Source organism: Pantherophis guttatus, chromosome 8 (assembly GCF_059756535.1).
Source record: "Pantherophis guttatus breed Tessera chromosome 8, ASM5975653v1, whole genome shotgun sequence".
Taxonomy (NCBI): Eukaryota; Metazoa; Chordata; class Lepidosauria; order Squamata; family Colubridae; genus Pantherophis; species Pantherophis guttatus.
In genome coordinates, this window is record NC_142070.1 from 38728819 (window position 1) to 38745863 (window position 17045).

Genomic DNA, 17045 nt, shown 5'->3' on the forward strand with positions numbered 1-17045 from the left:
TACTTGTACTTGCATGCTTTTGAACTGCTAGATTGGCAGGAGCTGGGATGAGTAACCAGGGTGGATTTGATTTAAATCAAGTCAATTTAAATCACAATTTAAATCATGATTTAAATCACTAGTAAAAAGACTTGATTTAAATCAACTTGATTTAAATCATAATTTTTAAAGAGCAACTGTCATCTCTGTCCCGCAGAGGCTCCTCCTCTGACCTGCTGTTGACTCACCGACAGTCCCAATATTGCAGAATATACAGCCTCATGCTACATAACCAGGCTCCATTTCATGCTGAATGAACCAAATTATTAATGTATCTTAAATAGAAAACTATATTTAGATAAATTTTTACTCCAAAAGCACTTTATTAAAATAAATTTGATAAAAAAAAAAAATCCAATTTAAATAAAAAAAATCCTTTTTAAAAAAATTTTTTAAAAAATCATCAATTTTTATCCACCCTGTAAGTAACTGAAGCTCACCCTGTCACCAAGCACTCAGATCTTAAACCCAGGCTGTTTTTGGCTTTTCAGCTGACAAGCTCAGTGTCTTAACTTCTGAACTACTCTTACTCTTAATCATATACCACTATCAATCTTAAATAAATATTCGTGCTTTCCTCAGTTCTCTCCCCCTTCCATAGTTTTTCTCTTCTCGAATAATTTTGAATCTCTGACATACAAACGCTGCACTTACCACGCAAAGAACTATGTGGGTACTGATTTCTCTTGTGTCACCCTACTGTTTGTCCTGAGCAATAAAGAATGTTCTGTACTGGAACACTGATACTGAACAAACTATAGTAGATCTAACAAGAAGGGTGTAATAGAAACATCCCATCTCAAGCACAATAAACAAAAATTAAAGGTACAGTTCAATCAGTTCTAATATAGATAACGGATGGATATCATCAAAGCCCAAGAAACTCAAACTCCAAGCTCAAGTACAAACTTTAACCTCTCTTTCAACAGTGCTTCTGGAGAAGGAATGGGGGATTCCATTTTGCAATTGCTGTATCTTCTTTCTTAAGGAAGCCTCTTTCTCTTCTTGCTCACAGGCAATAACAAAGCCAAAATTGGAGTAAGAGATATAGGAAATACTAACAATCTAAGAACTAGCAGAAACTATGTAAGAATTAAAATATTTATTTTGTTTTACAGAAAATGATGTTGTAGTGCTTTTATGCTCCCCCTTTGGTCCTATTTAACAATAAAAACATTTAAAAACCATTGAAACTTTTAAAATGATTACTTGGTGGAAAGAAACTTCTCAAGGAAGGAAAATCCTTTTCTCAAACAAAATTAATACTTGGTTCAAAGAACGATCCTAAGGAAGATAATTTCCCCTGCGCTCATTTGTACAGGGGATAGTGAACATTTAGCGTTCAAATTACTGATCTCCAGAGCTATCTATTCCATTTGCATGATGTATTACCATTCATGGATATGCAATTAATTGGGTTGAGATCCCTCTGACTGCGTCAAGCAGAGGCTCCTAAGTTTTTTCCTCCCTACTGCATTATGCAACACTGGTGAGGTCATATTCAGTATATTGCAACTACCTATTTATTCCAAGGAAGAATCCCTCACTACATATATGCATTCATGAAGAAAAAAGTGGCAAAATTTCCAGGTCTTCCTAGTTTATCTAACTGGGGAGAGTGTACTAAAGGTAAAGTCCTTTCAGTGTGAAAGGCTAGTTTAGTTAAGAAATTCAAGCCTTTTGTTACACATATCAATGTTTCGGGAATGGTTAGAAGTCAAAGAAAGAGAGAAAAAAAGTGTGACTTCAGTGGACTAATGGCCTGACATTTAGCCAATAATGCATATACAGCCAAGACAATAAAATCAAAGAATGGCTAAAAAAATAACAACTTGAATAATTTTTCATAAAACAAAATTTAAGTTTCTAATTCACAATAAGCTTATACAAGTTTTTAGATTGCACTAAATTTCCTAGATTTCCAGGAATTGATCCTCATTCACCAGGCTCTGAGTCAAACAGGAAAAACCTGCTCTGTTCCTCCCATTAAAATACAGATAAAACATAATAAAATCTTACAAGAGAGGGAAAACAACCCAGTACTGGATGATTGCCAGGAGTTTATGTTTCTGGACTCTAATGGTCTTTTTGTTTTGAAACTTAAATTTTGTGGCTAGATGACGTTGAAGCTTAAGTCTTTTATCTCCGAACCTCTTTAAATACGATATTCTCCCCTCCAATACAGTTTATATTGCATGCACAGTGACACAAGAGAATTCTTAAGTGTAAAAAGCCTTGCTAAGAGTCCATGCATGACATGAGTACGCCCACAGTCCCTGTTTAGTCAAAGGATGCCATGGATGAATCTAATATTTTGGTTCATATTTGAATTATATTCCCAAATTCGCAATATATAGGATACAGGAGACATTTCACATTTGCAACAGCAGCCCAGATTTTAACTACACCATTGCAAAGTAAACTCAGCACAGGATTAATCTTTTCATCACACTGATGTTAATAAAATAACTGAACGTATTTAATTTTTCTCTTGCTGAAATCAATGGAATATAAAATATGTAACACTGACTAGGTTTTTTATCAATATAATATTACGAATGTGATTCAGAATATACTGGCATTTCATATTTAAATCAAGATCACTTACCAATATGGATATAGCCATTTTTATGTAATCTGTTAAGGATCAATGTTAAAATAAAGCCAATGTTTCGGGAATTGTAATAAGTTAGGTAAATAATCCAGGCACAGGACAAAATTGTAGCTGCAAAACAAATATTCATACATTTAGAGGAATGGAAATTATTTTTTAAAAAACACAGAAGTGATACATTCATAACACAGAAACTATTTGGAAGTGAGAGAGATATGGACTGCCACACACTCAATGGGAAGCAATATTACCAAATTACTTAATGGTAAATGGGTTCTTGTAACCAGCCATACGGTAGCCATTTTGCAAGGCTGCTCATGATCTATTCCTAAAATTCCAAATATGCTCATTGGCACACAGTGGTTGAGGACACACATCATTACCTCCCCTCCTTGCCCCAATCTCATGTGTCAAATAGCTTTCTAAAACAGTTTCACATAAAGCTGCACAGTATTATTTTGGAAGGGCAATGTCAATTGGTAATTATGCTTTTTAAATAGCTTACTGCCTTAACGGAAGCTTTATACTAACCAGATTATTGCGGATAACACTACATTTCAAATGCTGGGGGTTTTTTTTGCCTAGGTATTGACTATGTTCTATATTGTGCACTATACATGATCCAATAAATGGTGTACTATATTCATATAGATATAATTATTTAAACTATAACAAGACAATAAAATGTATATAAAGAGAAAATATGAAGCAAAATGTGTTTTAATGTTTAAATTGCAAGCTGATATAAAAATGAATTTAAATAAACTTAAAGATGGAAAATTAATAAACTGCATGAAATTGTATTTAACATTCCACTAACTCCAGTTTTGAGATTAGTAATTAAATTGTTTAAAATCAACCAGGATAAGATCAATGTTTTCTAAAACAAATAGCTGCTGCCAAACATTTCATGTCAGATGAGATAAAATAGATATTAGATATAATATTGGAAAACATAAGAAATATTTAACAAACCAAATATTACATACCAACAAGGAGCCAAACAACATTTGAGTTATGTTCAGTGAGGAAATTTTCCAACTGAGTGATACTGGGAACAATGCTAACATTAATATTTCTGTCCATTCTTAGAATATTGCAGCAGGGTCTAGATGACTGAAAAGAGAAAAAACAAATGGGAGTATCATTTTGAAAAGTGCTGTTGAAGTGATTTGTTTGAGATATATGTAAGAGAGATCAACCACAAAATTAACACACAAAATGAATGTTATGGCCTTTAAGCAGTAACTATAGGATGGCAGAAATGCTATTTCGTTCAGTAGGATTCATAAGGAGAGCTTTTGTGATAGTGTAATATATATTACACAGTAGGAAATGAAATGGTAGCTTATTGAAGTAAAAAAGAGTTAATAACAAGGTGAAAATGATTTCCTTGCTAAACTTAAAATACATGTTACATTAAATATTTGATAACCTTTCATATTTAAATATATTTATTTTCATTTTTAAAATAACAGCTATTAAGAGTCTCTGATCAAGACTGGGGTCAAAACATTCTTTTGGACCTTGACGTACCCAAACAAAAATCACTTCCTAAAACCATCTGTTCTTCAATTAAAAACTACAATAAATTTTTAAGTACACATTTCTTCAAAGCCTGCTGCAGCAGACCTCAAGAATCCAATAGTAAATGAAATATTAACACCATTTTTTAAGGCACAAGCTTTTGTGAACAGGAAACAATACAAATGTTTCAAACAAGATAAAGTAGGACTGTGAAGTTTCTCCTGCAAAAGAATACTCTAAAACAGGGGTCCTCAACCTCCAGGCCACAGAGCTTTGTAGGTGGCCTGTTACCTCCAGCTGCACAGCTGGAGGTAAACAGCAGGCGAGTGAGCGAAACCGCGCACGCACACACACACACACACACACACAGTCGGTAGAAAAATTGTCTTCCACAAAACCGGCCATTGCCAAAAAGGTAGGGACAGCTGTAGACTAGTGTATTAGTCAATGCCACTCTGTTGATACTAATTTAGTAGGACCACCCATAGCATGGTGATAATTCCAGATATATGGAGATCGTCTGTCTATTGGCGACCCCTTGGGTTTTCCCAAAACCTTGCTTTCAGAATCAACAGTTGGATCTCAACTGCTGCAGTTCTGAAATGCATGTTAACATGGTTCACATTTCAAAAATAATATAATAAATATAATATAATATAATATAATATAATATAATATAATATAATATAATGTAATGTAATGTAATGTAATGTAATGTAATGTAGTGTAGTGTAGTGTAGTGTAGTGTAGTGTAGTGTAGTGTAGTGTAGTGTAGTGTAGTGTAGTGTAGTGTAATGTAATGTAATGTAATGTAATGTAATGTAATGTAATGTAATGTAATATAATAATAGTGTAATTATCAACTTCAGGTAAACGAGGTTCTTAAATCAATTTCCAACCACAATTTAAGATTTTTGGTTTGGTCCAAAATCTTTATCCACTTTATATGGTTCAGAAAACTAATTATGGTAAGTACTAGAGTTTTAACTCTCTTATTTGTTGTTGTTTTTAACCATTTAGTTGTGTCCGACTCTTGGTGACTTGATAGGCAAGTGCTTTCCATGCTACCCTGTCAAACACAACTTCTGTCAATTGTATATTCAGCTGTACATCAGATTTGATGTTATCAAGCTGGCGTGTTCTTTGCTTGCCCCTTTTACTAGAGCAAGACTATTGCTCTAACTAGCCTGGTTTTTGTATTTATATCAATATCTCTGCTTTTTCAGATCTTATTCATGTTAACCATTGCAGTTGTCCTGCATTTTATTTCAGGAGTAGAAATGCCATCGTGAAGAATTTTTGATCCAAGGAAGATAAATTCTCATACTAATTCAATTTCCTCCATGTTCATATTAAATATTTCATGTCTACCTGCAGCTGTTGTCAGTATCTTTGTTTTCCTGATGTTGAGACTCAATCCTACTTTTTCCACTTTCGTCCTTGATTTTCCAGATCATTTTTTCCAGGTCTTTCTTATTTTCAACCAATAGTGTTACATCATCTGCATACCTTAAATTATTTATGGTACTTCCCCCAATCTTCACTCCAACATCAGGCAGTTCCAGATCTAATTAAGATCACTTCAGCATACAGATTGAACAAAAAAGGTGATAAAATACATGCCTGTCTAACGCCCTTACTGATTCTGAACCAGTCTCTGTCGCCATAAAGTGGTCTCAGTGTTGCCTGATTAGTGTAGAGTGACCTGATAAATCTGATCAGGTGGGCTGGGAGAGTTTGTGCAAAGCTGCCCATAGCTTATTGTGTTCTACACAATCAAAAGCTTTTATGTAATTGATAACTCTCTTATACTAATTTTAAATAACTCTAATTCATCAATGCAACATAGCTCCTGAGATTAGTATTATCTATCAATGTGTTTGGGATAATGCAGCTGAATTTTCATTAATTTCTAATAATATATTAGAATATTTCTTTTTTATTTATAATAAAACATTATGCTATATGAAAAATCCAAGTCAGTTTTAAATATCAACAGTAGTTCAGGTAGCATTTTAAAGAAAATAAGGGAATTCATGTAAAATAGAATGGCCATGAGAGAGGAAAGCTCAAATTAACTTAAGCAGGATATTCAGAAAACAATTATAATTCCTATCAAACTAGGATTTTATAATATTGGAGGGGGGGGGGATTTTAAGATTCCTGTCAATATTGTTTTCTTGAAAACAATATGCTAGATTAGATTCTAATACCGTGTTTCCCCGAAAATAAGACAGGGTCTTATTTTCTTTTGACCCCCGAAATATGGCCTTGGCCTTATTATCAGGGGGAGGGGGATCTTATTATTTTTCAGGTTCAGGAGGCCCCTAAACATAGGCCCGCTGCAGGAGGACTGGTGCCAGAGCACCGACCAGCTGCTTCGCCAGTTCCGCTCAGGCTGCTGCCTCCAGCAATCGTGGCAGCTTTTAATTTGCTTCCCGTGCCAACAGCACGGGAAGATCTCAATCCAAGATCTCAATCCAAGGTGCTGGTTCTCAAGTTACACACCGCTAGGGGGAGGCGGGGCTTCTTCTCCTGCTCCCCTTTCCTCCCTCCCCCCAGCGGTGTATAACTTGAGAACGAGCACCTTGGATTCTCTCTTTTAAACTCTTCCCAGCCATCCTTTTGTTCTCTGCTTCGGCTCCAGGGAGGAGGAAAGGGGAGCAGAAGCAGCAGCGCTGGCTTGGATTGCAAAAGCTTGATTGCCTTCCTCTTGAAGAGTCTGTAGGGCAAACAGGAGATCTGGGGTTTGGGCGAGGGCAAAATTAAGAATCTCAAACTGAGAAGAATCTGAGATATTAAATTCTGACATAACTGGAGTATAGAATTCAGTAACAACTCATTAATTGTCCATATTGATAATCACTGGAATGTATAATTCCTGTTATAGTTTTACACCTGCTTTAAATTGCTTTATACCTTTACATGATATTTTCACAGCAGCCCAAATATAATAAGATTAAAATGATATTTATAAAGTTACTTTCAGCCTTTATATTTAATAAAATCATGGGTTTTTTTTTTTAAAGTCTACATTAATTAAAGCTATGCTTTCAGTAGAGGAAATTATTTTAGAAGTTTTTAGGCTATATGACATTTACATATCTCATTTACTTCCTTTTTCTATCAGGAACATACAGTATCAAGATAGCTTAACGGGGAGGAAATCTACTTAGCTATGCAAGAAACAGCAGAGAAAATAAAGTTAGTTATCTTGGAAAAGATACTACTTTAAAAGCCAGTATGTATGATCAAAGGCTAAGATACACCACATTTTAAAACACTATGGAAAATTTATTTTTATTTATTGGGTTTTAATTCTGTCTGACTCCAAAATGACTCTGAACAGCTTACAAATTTTCTCTGAGTTGTGTTCATTATCTTACTCCAAATGTGATTTATAAAAAAATAGAATATTGGTAAAGAATTCCCATCTTTTTCCAACAGTGCAAATCAAAAGAAAACAATCTCATTTATAAATGTAGTTCTATGTGGTTCAAATATTAATCAATGTGGAAATATTCTCTGTGCAGAACTTTATTTACCTGAACTTTCATTATCCAAAGTTATTCAATCAACACCAAAGCATCAGCTACATCTCTGCTTGTCTTTGATTCCAGAAAAATTATGAATATACTATGAACCTTCGATGAGTTGCACTAAGATTTTTTTGTTAGATTCTGTAAGCTAACCAGAATTGTGATAGATAAGGCCAGCGTATATATTTCATAAATAAAATAATAAATAGAAGATGCAGCTGATTTAAAGGGGAGACTCGTTTGTACAAACTTTTTAAATATTCAGCTTTTCTTGCTTTTTTTCAACTCATTTGCAATGTTGGCTACAGTAAGTGCACTATGGCAACCATATAACATCACAGTGTTTCATGCCATTTTTCCTCAGAGAGCTGCAAAAAGTGGCATTATGGCAGCAACCAGGCCAAAAAAAAGCTTTAAATCATTTACTTATTCAGCACTGTAAAGAGGAATCAATAACTGGATTTTAATGAGCTACAGCATTATTCTTAAAGTAAACTGAGTATTTAATTTAATCATCGCTCACTCTATCAAAGTGTCCTTGAGAGAGATGCTGAGAGTTAAATCAGTAGTACAATCTGACAGCTGGTTCACAGAATAAGGTGTCCAACAGCTGTTTCCAAAGCACTTATATAGAAATATATACAGACATTTCTTTTTGGAATGTCAAAGTACTTGCTGAAATAGTTGTGAGGTTAAGCTAACCTTTTCCCAATAATTCTTATTAATCCAAATCTCATTCCTTATTGACTATTAGTTTCTCACAGCTGAACCTCACTGCAATATTGTCAGTCTCTTTTTCTATAAGTGATATGACAATATTTTTGGAACAGCATTGATTTATTTTCATTCTGAGATATATAATTCTATAACTTTGGAATAATATTTATCTTTTCACTATGTCAATGTTCAGCAGAAATAATGATGAAGAATAAAACTAATAAATTCATATTTTTATATTTATGTGAAATTTTCTGGGGGGGGGAAACAATTTCACCATATTCAGGAAATGAGCTCCCATTTTCTTTTGTACAACAATATTTCAGTCTATCTTTCTACAGTTGTCATGAATGTTCCCTCTGCTACTATCAGGCTACTATCACAATCTGTCCCAAAACATATACAAGTTATTATTTATGAAATTATATCCAACTCACTTTCACAAACTTTAGATACCTAATATAGTATAACATTTTCACAATAAATTGAAATCAACAATAACATTAACAAAAACTAAAATTGAATTAAAATTTAAATCACAAATCAATGTTAAAAATTAAAAATGGTCTAGCATAGTAAAGATATTAAACCTCAAATGTTCTACAGAAAAACCAGATTTCTAACTTTGCTAAAATGTTAAAAATGTAGGACTAATCTAAATTTTGAGTTACAATATTTGTTTATAAATCAGAATTTAAAACCATAAATAAAAAAGAACCCAAACCTCATACTTATTTTCTTAGATATTCCCCCCTTCATTAAGCTATACTAGGATTATAAAACACTGTTTTCCCCAATCTTACTCTGAATCTCAGCAGCAAAGTGGATCAAATCATCTCCACAGCAACCCAAACCAGATCCTATTTCCAAAACTATAAAATCTAACACTAAACTAGATACCATACAGTAATCCTCAATTTACGACTGTTCATTTAGTGACTGTTCAAAGTTACAACAGCACTGAAAAAAGTAACTTATGACTATTTTTCACACTTTTGGCTGCTGCCCCTTGGTCACATGATCAAAATTCAGAGCTTGGCAACCAACTCATATTTATAATGGTTGCAGTGTCTTGGGCTCGTGTGATCACCCTTTGCAAACTTCTGACAAGCAAAGTCAATGGGGAAGTTAATGGGGATTCACTTAACAACTGTGTTAGTAACTTAACAGCTACACTTAAGAACTATTGCAAGAAAGGTTGTACAATTGGAAAAACTCATTTAACAAATATCTCATTTAGCAACAGAAATTTTGGACTCAATTGTGATCATAAGTTGAGGACTACCTATATTTCATAATAAAAACCTTGAGTAATCAAAGGTCTTTTGTATATTAAAAAACCTTAAGTTAAAATTAAAAAATTTGAAGTGGAATAAGCCTTGTTCTTCATCAGCACCATGAATTTGAATACTTCAAATTCATGGAAGTCTCATTTACTCTCAAATAAAAAGAAGCCAGTTCTTTCTGAAGTATGTTGTTATAATTATAATTCAATACAACCTTTCTCAAACAATATGCATTTTATCTCAAAAGAGGCAGAAGAACCAATTCTATCCCAAACAATTCCACTGAATTAAATAGTTTACTGCAAAGTAAAGCAAGTGCCCATAGTAAATCAACTCTAAAAATATACTACAATCTTAAACACACCTGCCATAAAAATTTTCCAATAAATATTTTGAGGAAACACTGCTACAATTATATTACACATTTTAGAACGCAACGACTAATTACTTCCTGCTAATATATGGGAAGTTGTAAGATCACAAATGAAATTATGATATAACTGAAAGACATACAAGACATACAAGATCCCAGATATCACTATCCCAGATATCCAAAGTCCATTTTAAACCAGAAAAACCTGTTTTGTTTTTAAACCATTATATTTAGCAAAATCTTCCATTATTTGTCAGAATTCATTTTTTCCTCTTATAGTAGTGTAGATATTTATTTGCTACAAAATCTTGACCACATGGCCACAATAAATTTGGCTTAATCTATGAAGAAAATAAATTAAAATATTACTGTATTCTGTTACCTAAGAACAAAATACCATGGTTGAAATATATTGCTATACAGCTGTGAAGTTTCATTTAAAGATGGCATTCAAATCTTTTTTTTAGTATGCCAATTAAGTTTAAAATGATGGTTAAGAATATTGTCTTCTGCTTGATTATTCCTTGTTATGCTTTCAATAGTTGTTTTATCTGAAGCTTTGAAATTTGTAAAATTTTCCAGTGTAGGCCACCTTAAAGACCTTTCTGGACAGAAACATATACATGTGGCAATGTATAAGAAAATATTTTAAAAGAAAATTAAATACAATTGTCCAACTTAAACCAACCAAGAAATAGAATTATTATCGGAATCTGGGAGCAACTTTAATTGGGTGAAATATTATCTTACATATATATATAGATACTATTTGTATGGGTTCAATGTTGACTCTGCCTGGCAAGTCCTTGCAGTTTCCTTGGCAAGAGTTCAAAAGTGGTTTGCCATTCCCTCCTTTGCAGGACTGCAAGAGTGACTGGCCCAAGATCATCCAATTTGGCTTTGTATCTAAAGTGAGATTAGAACTCATGGCCACTGTCTAGACTCTAGCCTGATGTCTTAACAACTACACCAAACTGGCTCTCTTGTATAGATACTAGGAATCCAAAAATGCTCAGATGTTGAACTTTCATTTCTCCATTAACTTGTGTTTCACTGAAATCGAAACCCCATGATATCCATCCCATTCCATACACAACCTGCATAGCTCAATTCACATTTCAGATTATTTTTCTAAAAAGAAAAAAAAAAGAAATTAGGTGAAATACTCCACTCTATCAGGTATTTTAACTTGCTGCTTTGACAAGTGCAACTTGCTGCTTTGACAAGTGCTTAAGGAGACCTGAGTGTTTATGGAGCTGCTTACAATTTCCATCCACCCCAGCCAAAATGGGAAATCTGGTCCAAAACTAGCCAAAGGGCACCGACTTGAATCCCGAAATTTTAAAAGCGTGATTTAAAGTCTGACTGCTTGATTGCAAGAAACCAACACACTGTAGAACCGAATCAGACACCCAGAAATATGCTCAACGGAGCAGAGACCGTAAATGATTTTCGAATTAAGCACAACGCGGAAGGCTTCCGTCCTAAGGATATAAGCCCAATCAACGCCTCCCCCGCCCTCTCTCTCTCTCGCCCTCCACCAAACCAGGGTGGCCCGTCTTCACATCTTTTCAAGCGCAGCCTCGCTTCCAAAGGATCGCGCGTATAAAATGAGCGCTGCAACACCGAACTAATCCAGAGGACTTGAGCTACCTGAGCCCTGATCAACTGCGCCCTGTGCAAACAGCGCCCTGACCGGAGGGTGGGAGTGCCCGGCGACCCATCGGGATTCACGAGCTCAAAGGGCAAAAGCGACCGAGCAGCCGCAGCCGCATCGTCCAAGCACTTCGCCACCGTTCGAGGCTCTTTCCACCTCGGCCTTAAAATTAGGGCTGAGGATGGCGAGAGTCGCGGCCGGACTCCCGGCACCAACGCCCCCTCCGCTCGGACGAACGGAGCCCGGGCATCTTCCTCTGGCAGCCTCTCGTAAGAGAAAGGCCGGGGCCGAAGCCTTAGAAAACCTAAGAGGCGGCTTTGCTGCTCCACCTGCCGCTTGAGCACCAAAAACGACTCCGAGCAGCCCACGCAAAACGGCCCAGCGCCGAAGCTCTCCCGCTTACCCCATGGTCTACTGTTTACATCCAACCCCTCTGCGGCTCTTTACTACGAATCCGGAACCCGGCGCCTCCTCCCCAACCGACGCTGGCTGCAAATAACAGCTCACTCCACCCCGAGCCTGCCTCCCGAGTCATTCTGCCAATCCCAGGGACGCTCCCGGATTCACCGAGCAATGGCGACCGTCCACAGTCGGAAGCAGAAGGCGGGCAAAGAAACCGACCTCTAGCCAATCGCGTTGTCCGTGAACCTTGAAGCGAACCGCCTCGGTGGAATTTTGAGGCGAGGAACATAGAAAAATTAAAGCAGACTTTCTCAAGGCTGCGAACTTCCGAGTAAACTCAAGACTTTGCTTCTTTGGCTCGCAAATCCCTTATGGAACATTCAAGGGAGTGGGAATGGACTTTGGATCTGGGCTGAAAGGAAGCCTAAAGAAATTAAAGGAGACTTGGTGGCTCAGTGGCTAAGACGCTGAGCTTGTCGATCGAAAGGTCGGCGGTTCGAATCCCTAGTGCTCCCGTTACTTGTCCCAGCTTCTGCCAACCTAGCAGTTGTAAAGCATGTAAAAAATGCAAGTAGAAAAATAGGGACACCTTTGGAGGGAAGGTAACAGCGCCTTTGGGGTTTAGTCATGCCAATCACATGACCACGGAGACGTCTTCGGACAGCACGGCTTTGAAACGGAGATGATCACTGCCCTCTAGAGTCGGGAACGACTAACACCTATGTGCGAGGAGAACCTTTACCTTTTTAAGGAGGAGAGGAGAGTTGAGGATAATGCAATCCCTGTCTCCAATCACTGTAACAACCTAAGTCAGGGGTCTCCAACCGTGGCAACTTTAAGACTTGTGGACTTTGCAAAGCAAAGCTGGCTGAGGAATTCTGGAAGTAGACATCCACAAGTCTTAAAGTTACCAGGGTTAGAGACCCCTGACTTAAGTATAGATAAGTGTAGATAAGGTTCTTTGCAACATTCAGCAGTGGTGGGATTCAGCCAGTTCGCACCACTTTGGGAGAACCGGTTGTTAACTTTCTGAGCAGGTTGGTGAACTGGTTGTTGGAAGAAATCATTAGGGCAGAGAACCGGTTGTTAAATTATTTGAATCCCACTACTGACATTCAGCAATGCGGTCATGAAATCTCTCGCTTTTTCCTGTACTGAAAATGTAGAAATGAAACGAAAGTGGGAGAAGGAGATTGGGCGTTGTACAAAGAGGCTTTTAAAATCACACACAAGCCCAAAGGAGATAACTATATAAATTGACTACTTTGGAAATTTATCATATTCAGTATATGATATTCAATATAAATCTCTCGGCTCGCGATTGCATGATAATGGTTACCCACGCTCATCTGATCAATCTACTTTCACATAGGGCTGCCGGATCTGAGCTGCAAAAATTCGGCCGACTGCTAGATGGTCCACAAGAATCTCGCTTCCATCTATATTTTGCACGCAAAGGCTGTTAGCTCTTGAGATGCTGAGCCATAAACTCCCTCTGTGTTCAAAGCTATGCATAAAGAACTGTAAATATAAGTGTGGGTAAGCTATCCCATATAGGCATAGCTATAAATATTTAATCTTTTTTTTTTTTTTTTTTTTGCTAATATTAAATCAACAAGTCTCTGTTGCAGTAATGAATAATGGCCCACAACTCTGAAATATGCACGCAGACATATGAAATAAATATGAACTACTCCCTTGATCTATTGTACGGTAATTCACTTACTAAAATCAAATCACAGTCATAGATCAACTTAAGGAGTGTGGGGCACAGTGAGTAAAAGTATGGAAGACACATCAGAGTCTAAAAGAATCTAAAAGAAGAAGGAAGGAGCATTAATCAGGTGTATGAGAATACAAAGGTTAGCATGTGGAAAATTACAGAGCACACTAGAATGGCTAACTGGATACTAATTAAGTCTAGTTTATAGCACAGGTCATCAAAGAATTTTAAGAGCTGCTGCCTAGAACAAGGCAACATTATATGTTGTAGCAGGATTGGTGTCTGAAAGCAATAGGGAAATGGGTCTTCTGTGATCCCTCATTTTTATGCAGTAATGGTAAGATGAAACTCAAATACTTTGGCCACCTAATGTGAAGGAAGGACTCACTGGAGAAGAGCCTAATGCTGAGAAAGATTGAGGGCAAAAGAAGGGGCCAACAGAGAATGAGGTGGCTGGATGGAGTTACTGAAGCAGTAGGCGTGAGCTTAAATGGACTCCAGAGGATGGTAGAGGACAGGAAGGCCTGGAGGAACATTGTGCATGGGGTCGCGATGGGTCAGACAGGACTTCCTGACTAACAACAACAAATGGTAAGATAAAGCTAGTACATCTATAATACAGGCACTGGAGAAGCATGTGCTCTGTTGTTTCTGTTTGTACAGAATCACAAACTTATTTTCCTTCTGGGTAAGCAATCTTCCTGTATTAAACTTCAAGGCTAGCTGAGGGGAGGGCATGATATGAGATAAAGGCCCTCCAGCATTTGGGAACTTCAAATTTAATTAAGTATGCCATAGGGAAGGCAAAGTACCTGTTGGATTTTCTGGCAGTAGAGATTGGGATCCTAGCTAAATCCAATTAGCACTCTGTGTCTGCTTACATGCTGTTTAATAAGAGCTTTGGCCTGACTGTACCCATGCTGAATAGAAGTCCTGGAGAGAAGCCCAAGGATTTTATTTTGTGATTGCCTGTTTTCCTGTGGATTGAAACTCATTACTTATAGTTAATGGGACAAGGTGAAGGGGGAAAAAAGCCAAGAGCTGAGTTGGTCATCCATACTCTAGCCTTCACATTCATTTACTCATCTCATACACATGTAGATAAATGCACAGTTACACAGACGGACATGACACTGATATTTGGTTATCTTAGGGAACAACAGTAAAGATTTAAATATCCCTTCCTTGCATCCTGAGATTTGGAAGGAGGAGGAGGAGGTGTGCAATGTATAAAGGAAAGAATTGTAAATGGTAATGTCTTTCTCCTGCGACTTCTTCCCCATTTAAATTTCTTCCCAATCAGCTCTTCAGTTTGCTCTGTAAGAGGCTACTAAGAGTATGCTGGTCTTGTGGAAACTTACGTGCCAGTGATTCCCCTTGCTGGGTATCCTCCGGTAGCAACATCTGGGATACAGAAGGATTTGGCAAAGAGAGTGATGGTAGCAGCAGTTGAGACATTGATTTAGATCCACCCAGTGGGGAATCCATAACTGCAATTTAGGTTAGCTCATACCTGGTTAAAAATGTGGACTTGAATAAGCCCACAATGGTATGGAGCCCATTAAATGGCTGAACAGGTAGTCTTTGACTTACAACAGTTCATTTAGTGACCATTCGAAGTTAGAACGGCACTGAAAAAAGTGACTTATTGTTTTTCACACTTAAGACTGCTGCAGCATCCCCAAGGTCATGTGATCAAAATTCAGACACTTGGCAACTGTCTCATATTTATGACGGTTGTAGTGTCCTGGGGACATGTGATCACTTGTTTACAACTTTCTGATTAGCAAAGTCAGTGGGGAAGCCAGATTCATTTAACAACTGTATTATTAACAACTACAATGAGTTATTTAACAACTTTGGCAAAAAAAGGTCATGAAATGAGGCAAAACTCAATTAACAAAACTCAGCACAAGAAATTTTGGATTCAATTGTGGTCATAAGTCGAGGACTACTGTACACCTCTTGAACAGCTATGCTCTCCTGCTGATTACATTGCATGCCTTTAATTGGTTGTTTTTAATATTTGTGGTATTTGTATGGCTGTTTCATTTTTTTGGTTTTAATTTTAAACTGCCCAGAGACATGAATGTGAGATGGGCAGCTATCTAAGTTGATGAAATAAAATAAATAAGCTCACTTTTGTTCTATTGTTCTGCAACAGTACAGCTTTTGTTTTTAATGCTATTTTCCCTCTCTGTTCCAAATTCTTTCTCATCACTAGTGCAATGTCTATATTTTATCCATTGATTTCCTAATACTTTTCAGTGCTTTCCCTAACAGTTCTTGTTGTCTTTTCATAGCAATCTAGGCTCATGGATTTCCTCTAAAGTTAGAGAGAGGCTGACCACAATACATTTGACAGCCCTATGTAATGTATTTATAGAAATGATCTTTGGCTTTGGCTAAGTAAACACATCTTCCGGATATGAGTCTGTCAGTTTATAATGGTCATAAGTGGGCAATAGGGAAATTGCTAAGAAACATTGTTCTGGCAGAACTGAATTGAAGGGAAGCACATTCTGGCCTCTGCCACTGGCCAGGAAACAAAGGACCTGTGAAAAATTGCATCTGCAGCCTTCCAGGAAAGAAATTAATGACAAGGGAAATGGCCCATTCATTATGTTGGGAAGAAGCTGCTGGAATCTTGCTTCTCCCATCACCCTCTTGAAAGAAAACTTGACAACTGCTAATTCTTCTGCAATCAGAAAACTATTACTGTACACTAACCACTAGATTAAGGAATCAGTACATTTAAGAACCATTTACATGCAAATGGAAAAAGTAGCTAGGTTTATGATTAATTGTACATTGCAATCCATGGCTTATTCAGTTGCACTGATTTTTTTTACTGAAAATTATCAGATAAATCTTTAACATTAATGCATATTTGCTGTCATTGGCATTCATTTGTTAGAAATGTTTGTTTATGTTGCTTTTTTATTATTAACAAAACAATAGTTATGTGTATTAAAAGTATATACATAATTAAATACATTGTACAATGTTTGCATTAGCTAAATACATATAGAATTGTAACAGTTTACTGTTAAAATGATTTATCATACTTTTTTCCCTGACATTTCTTTCACTTCTTCAATTTATTATTTTAATAAAATTACTGATCTATCTATCCATCCAATTGGGATATTAATCATTCATACGATT

General features: G+C 36.5%; 1 protein-coding gene across 17 annotated transcripts in view; it reads right to left on the bottom strand.

Moving 5' to 3' along the window:
• Positions 1–12396, bottom strand: part of BLTP1 (bridge-like lipid transfer protein family member 1) — a 148110-nt gene extending 135714 nt beyond the window's left edge. For 16 of the 17 annotated variants that reach the window (XM_034401468.2, XM_087874611.1, XM_034401470.2 and 13 more), the window contains exons 1-3: positions 12156–12396; positions 3643–3769; positions 2648–2764 (exon numbers count right to left, since the gene is read on the bottom strand). In XM_034401468.2, coding sequence (XP_034257359.2) covers positions 2648–2764; positions 3643–3739 — 214 coding nt within the window. In that variant the 5' untranslated portion in view covers positions 3740–3769; positions 12156–12396. The other variant, XM_060686815.2, reaches the window with a different exon arrangement.
• Between the last annotated feature and the right edge of the window lie 4649 nt (positions 12397–17045).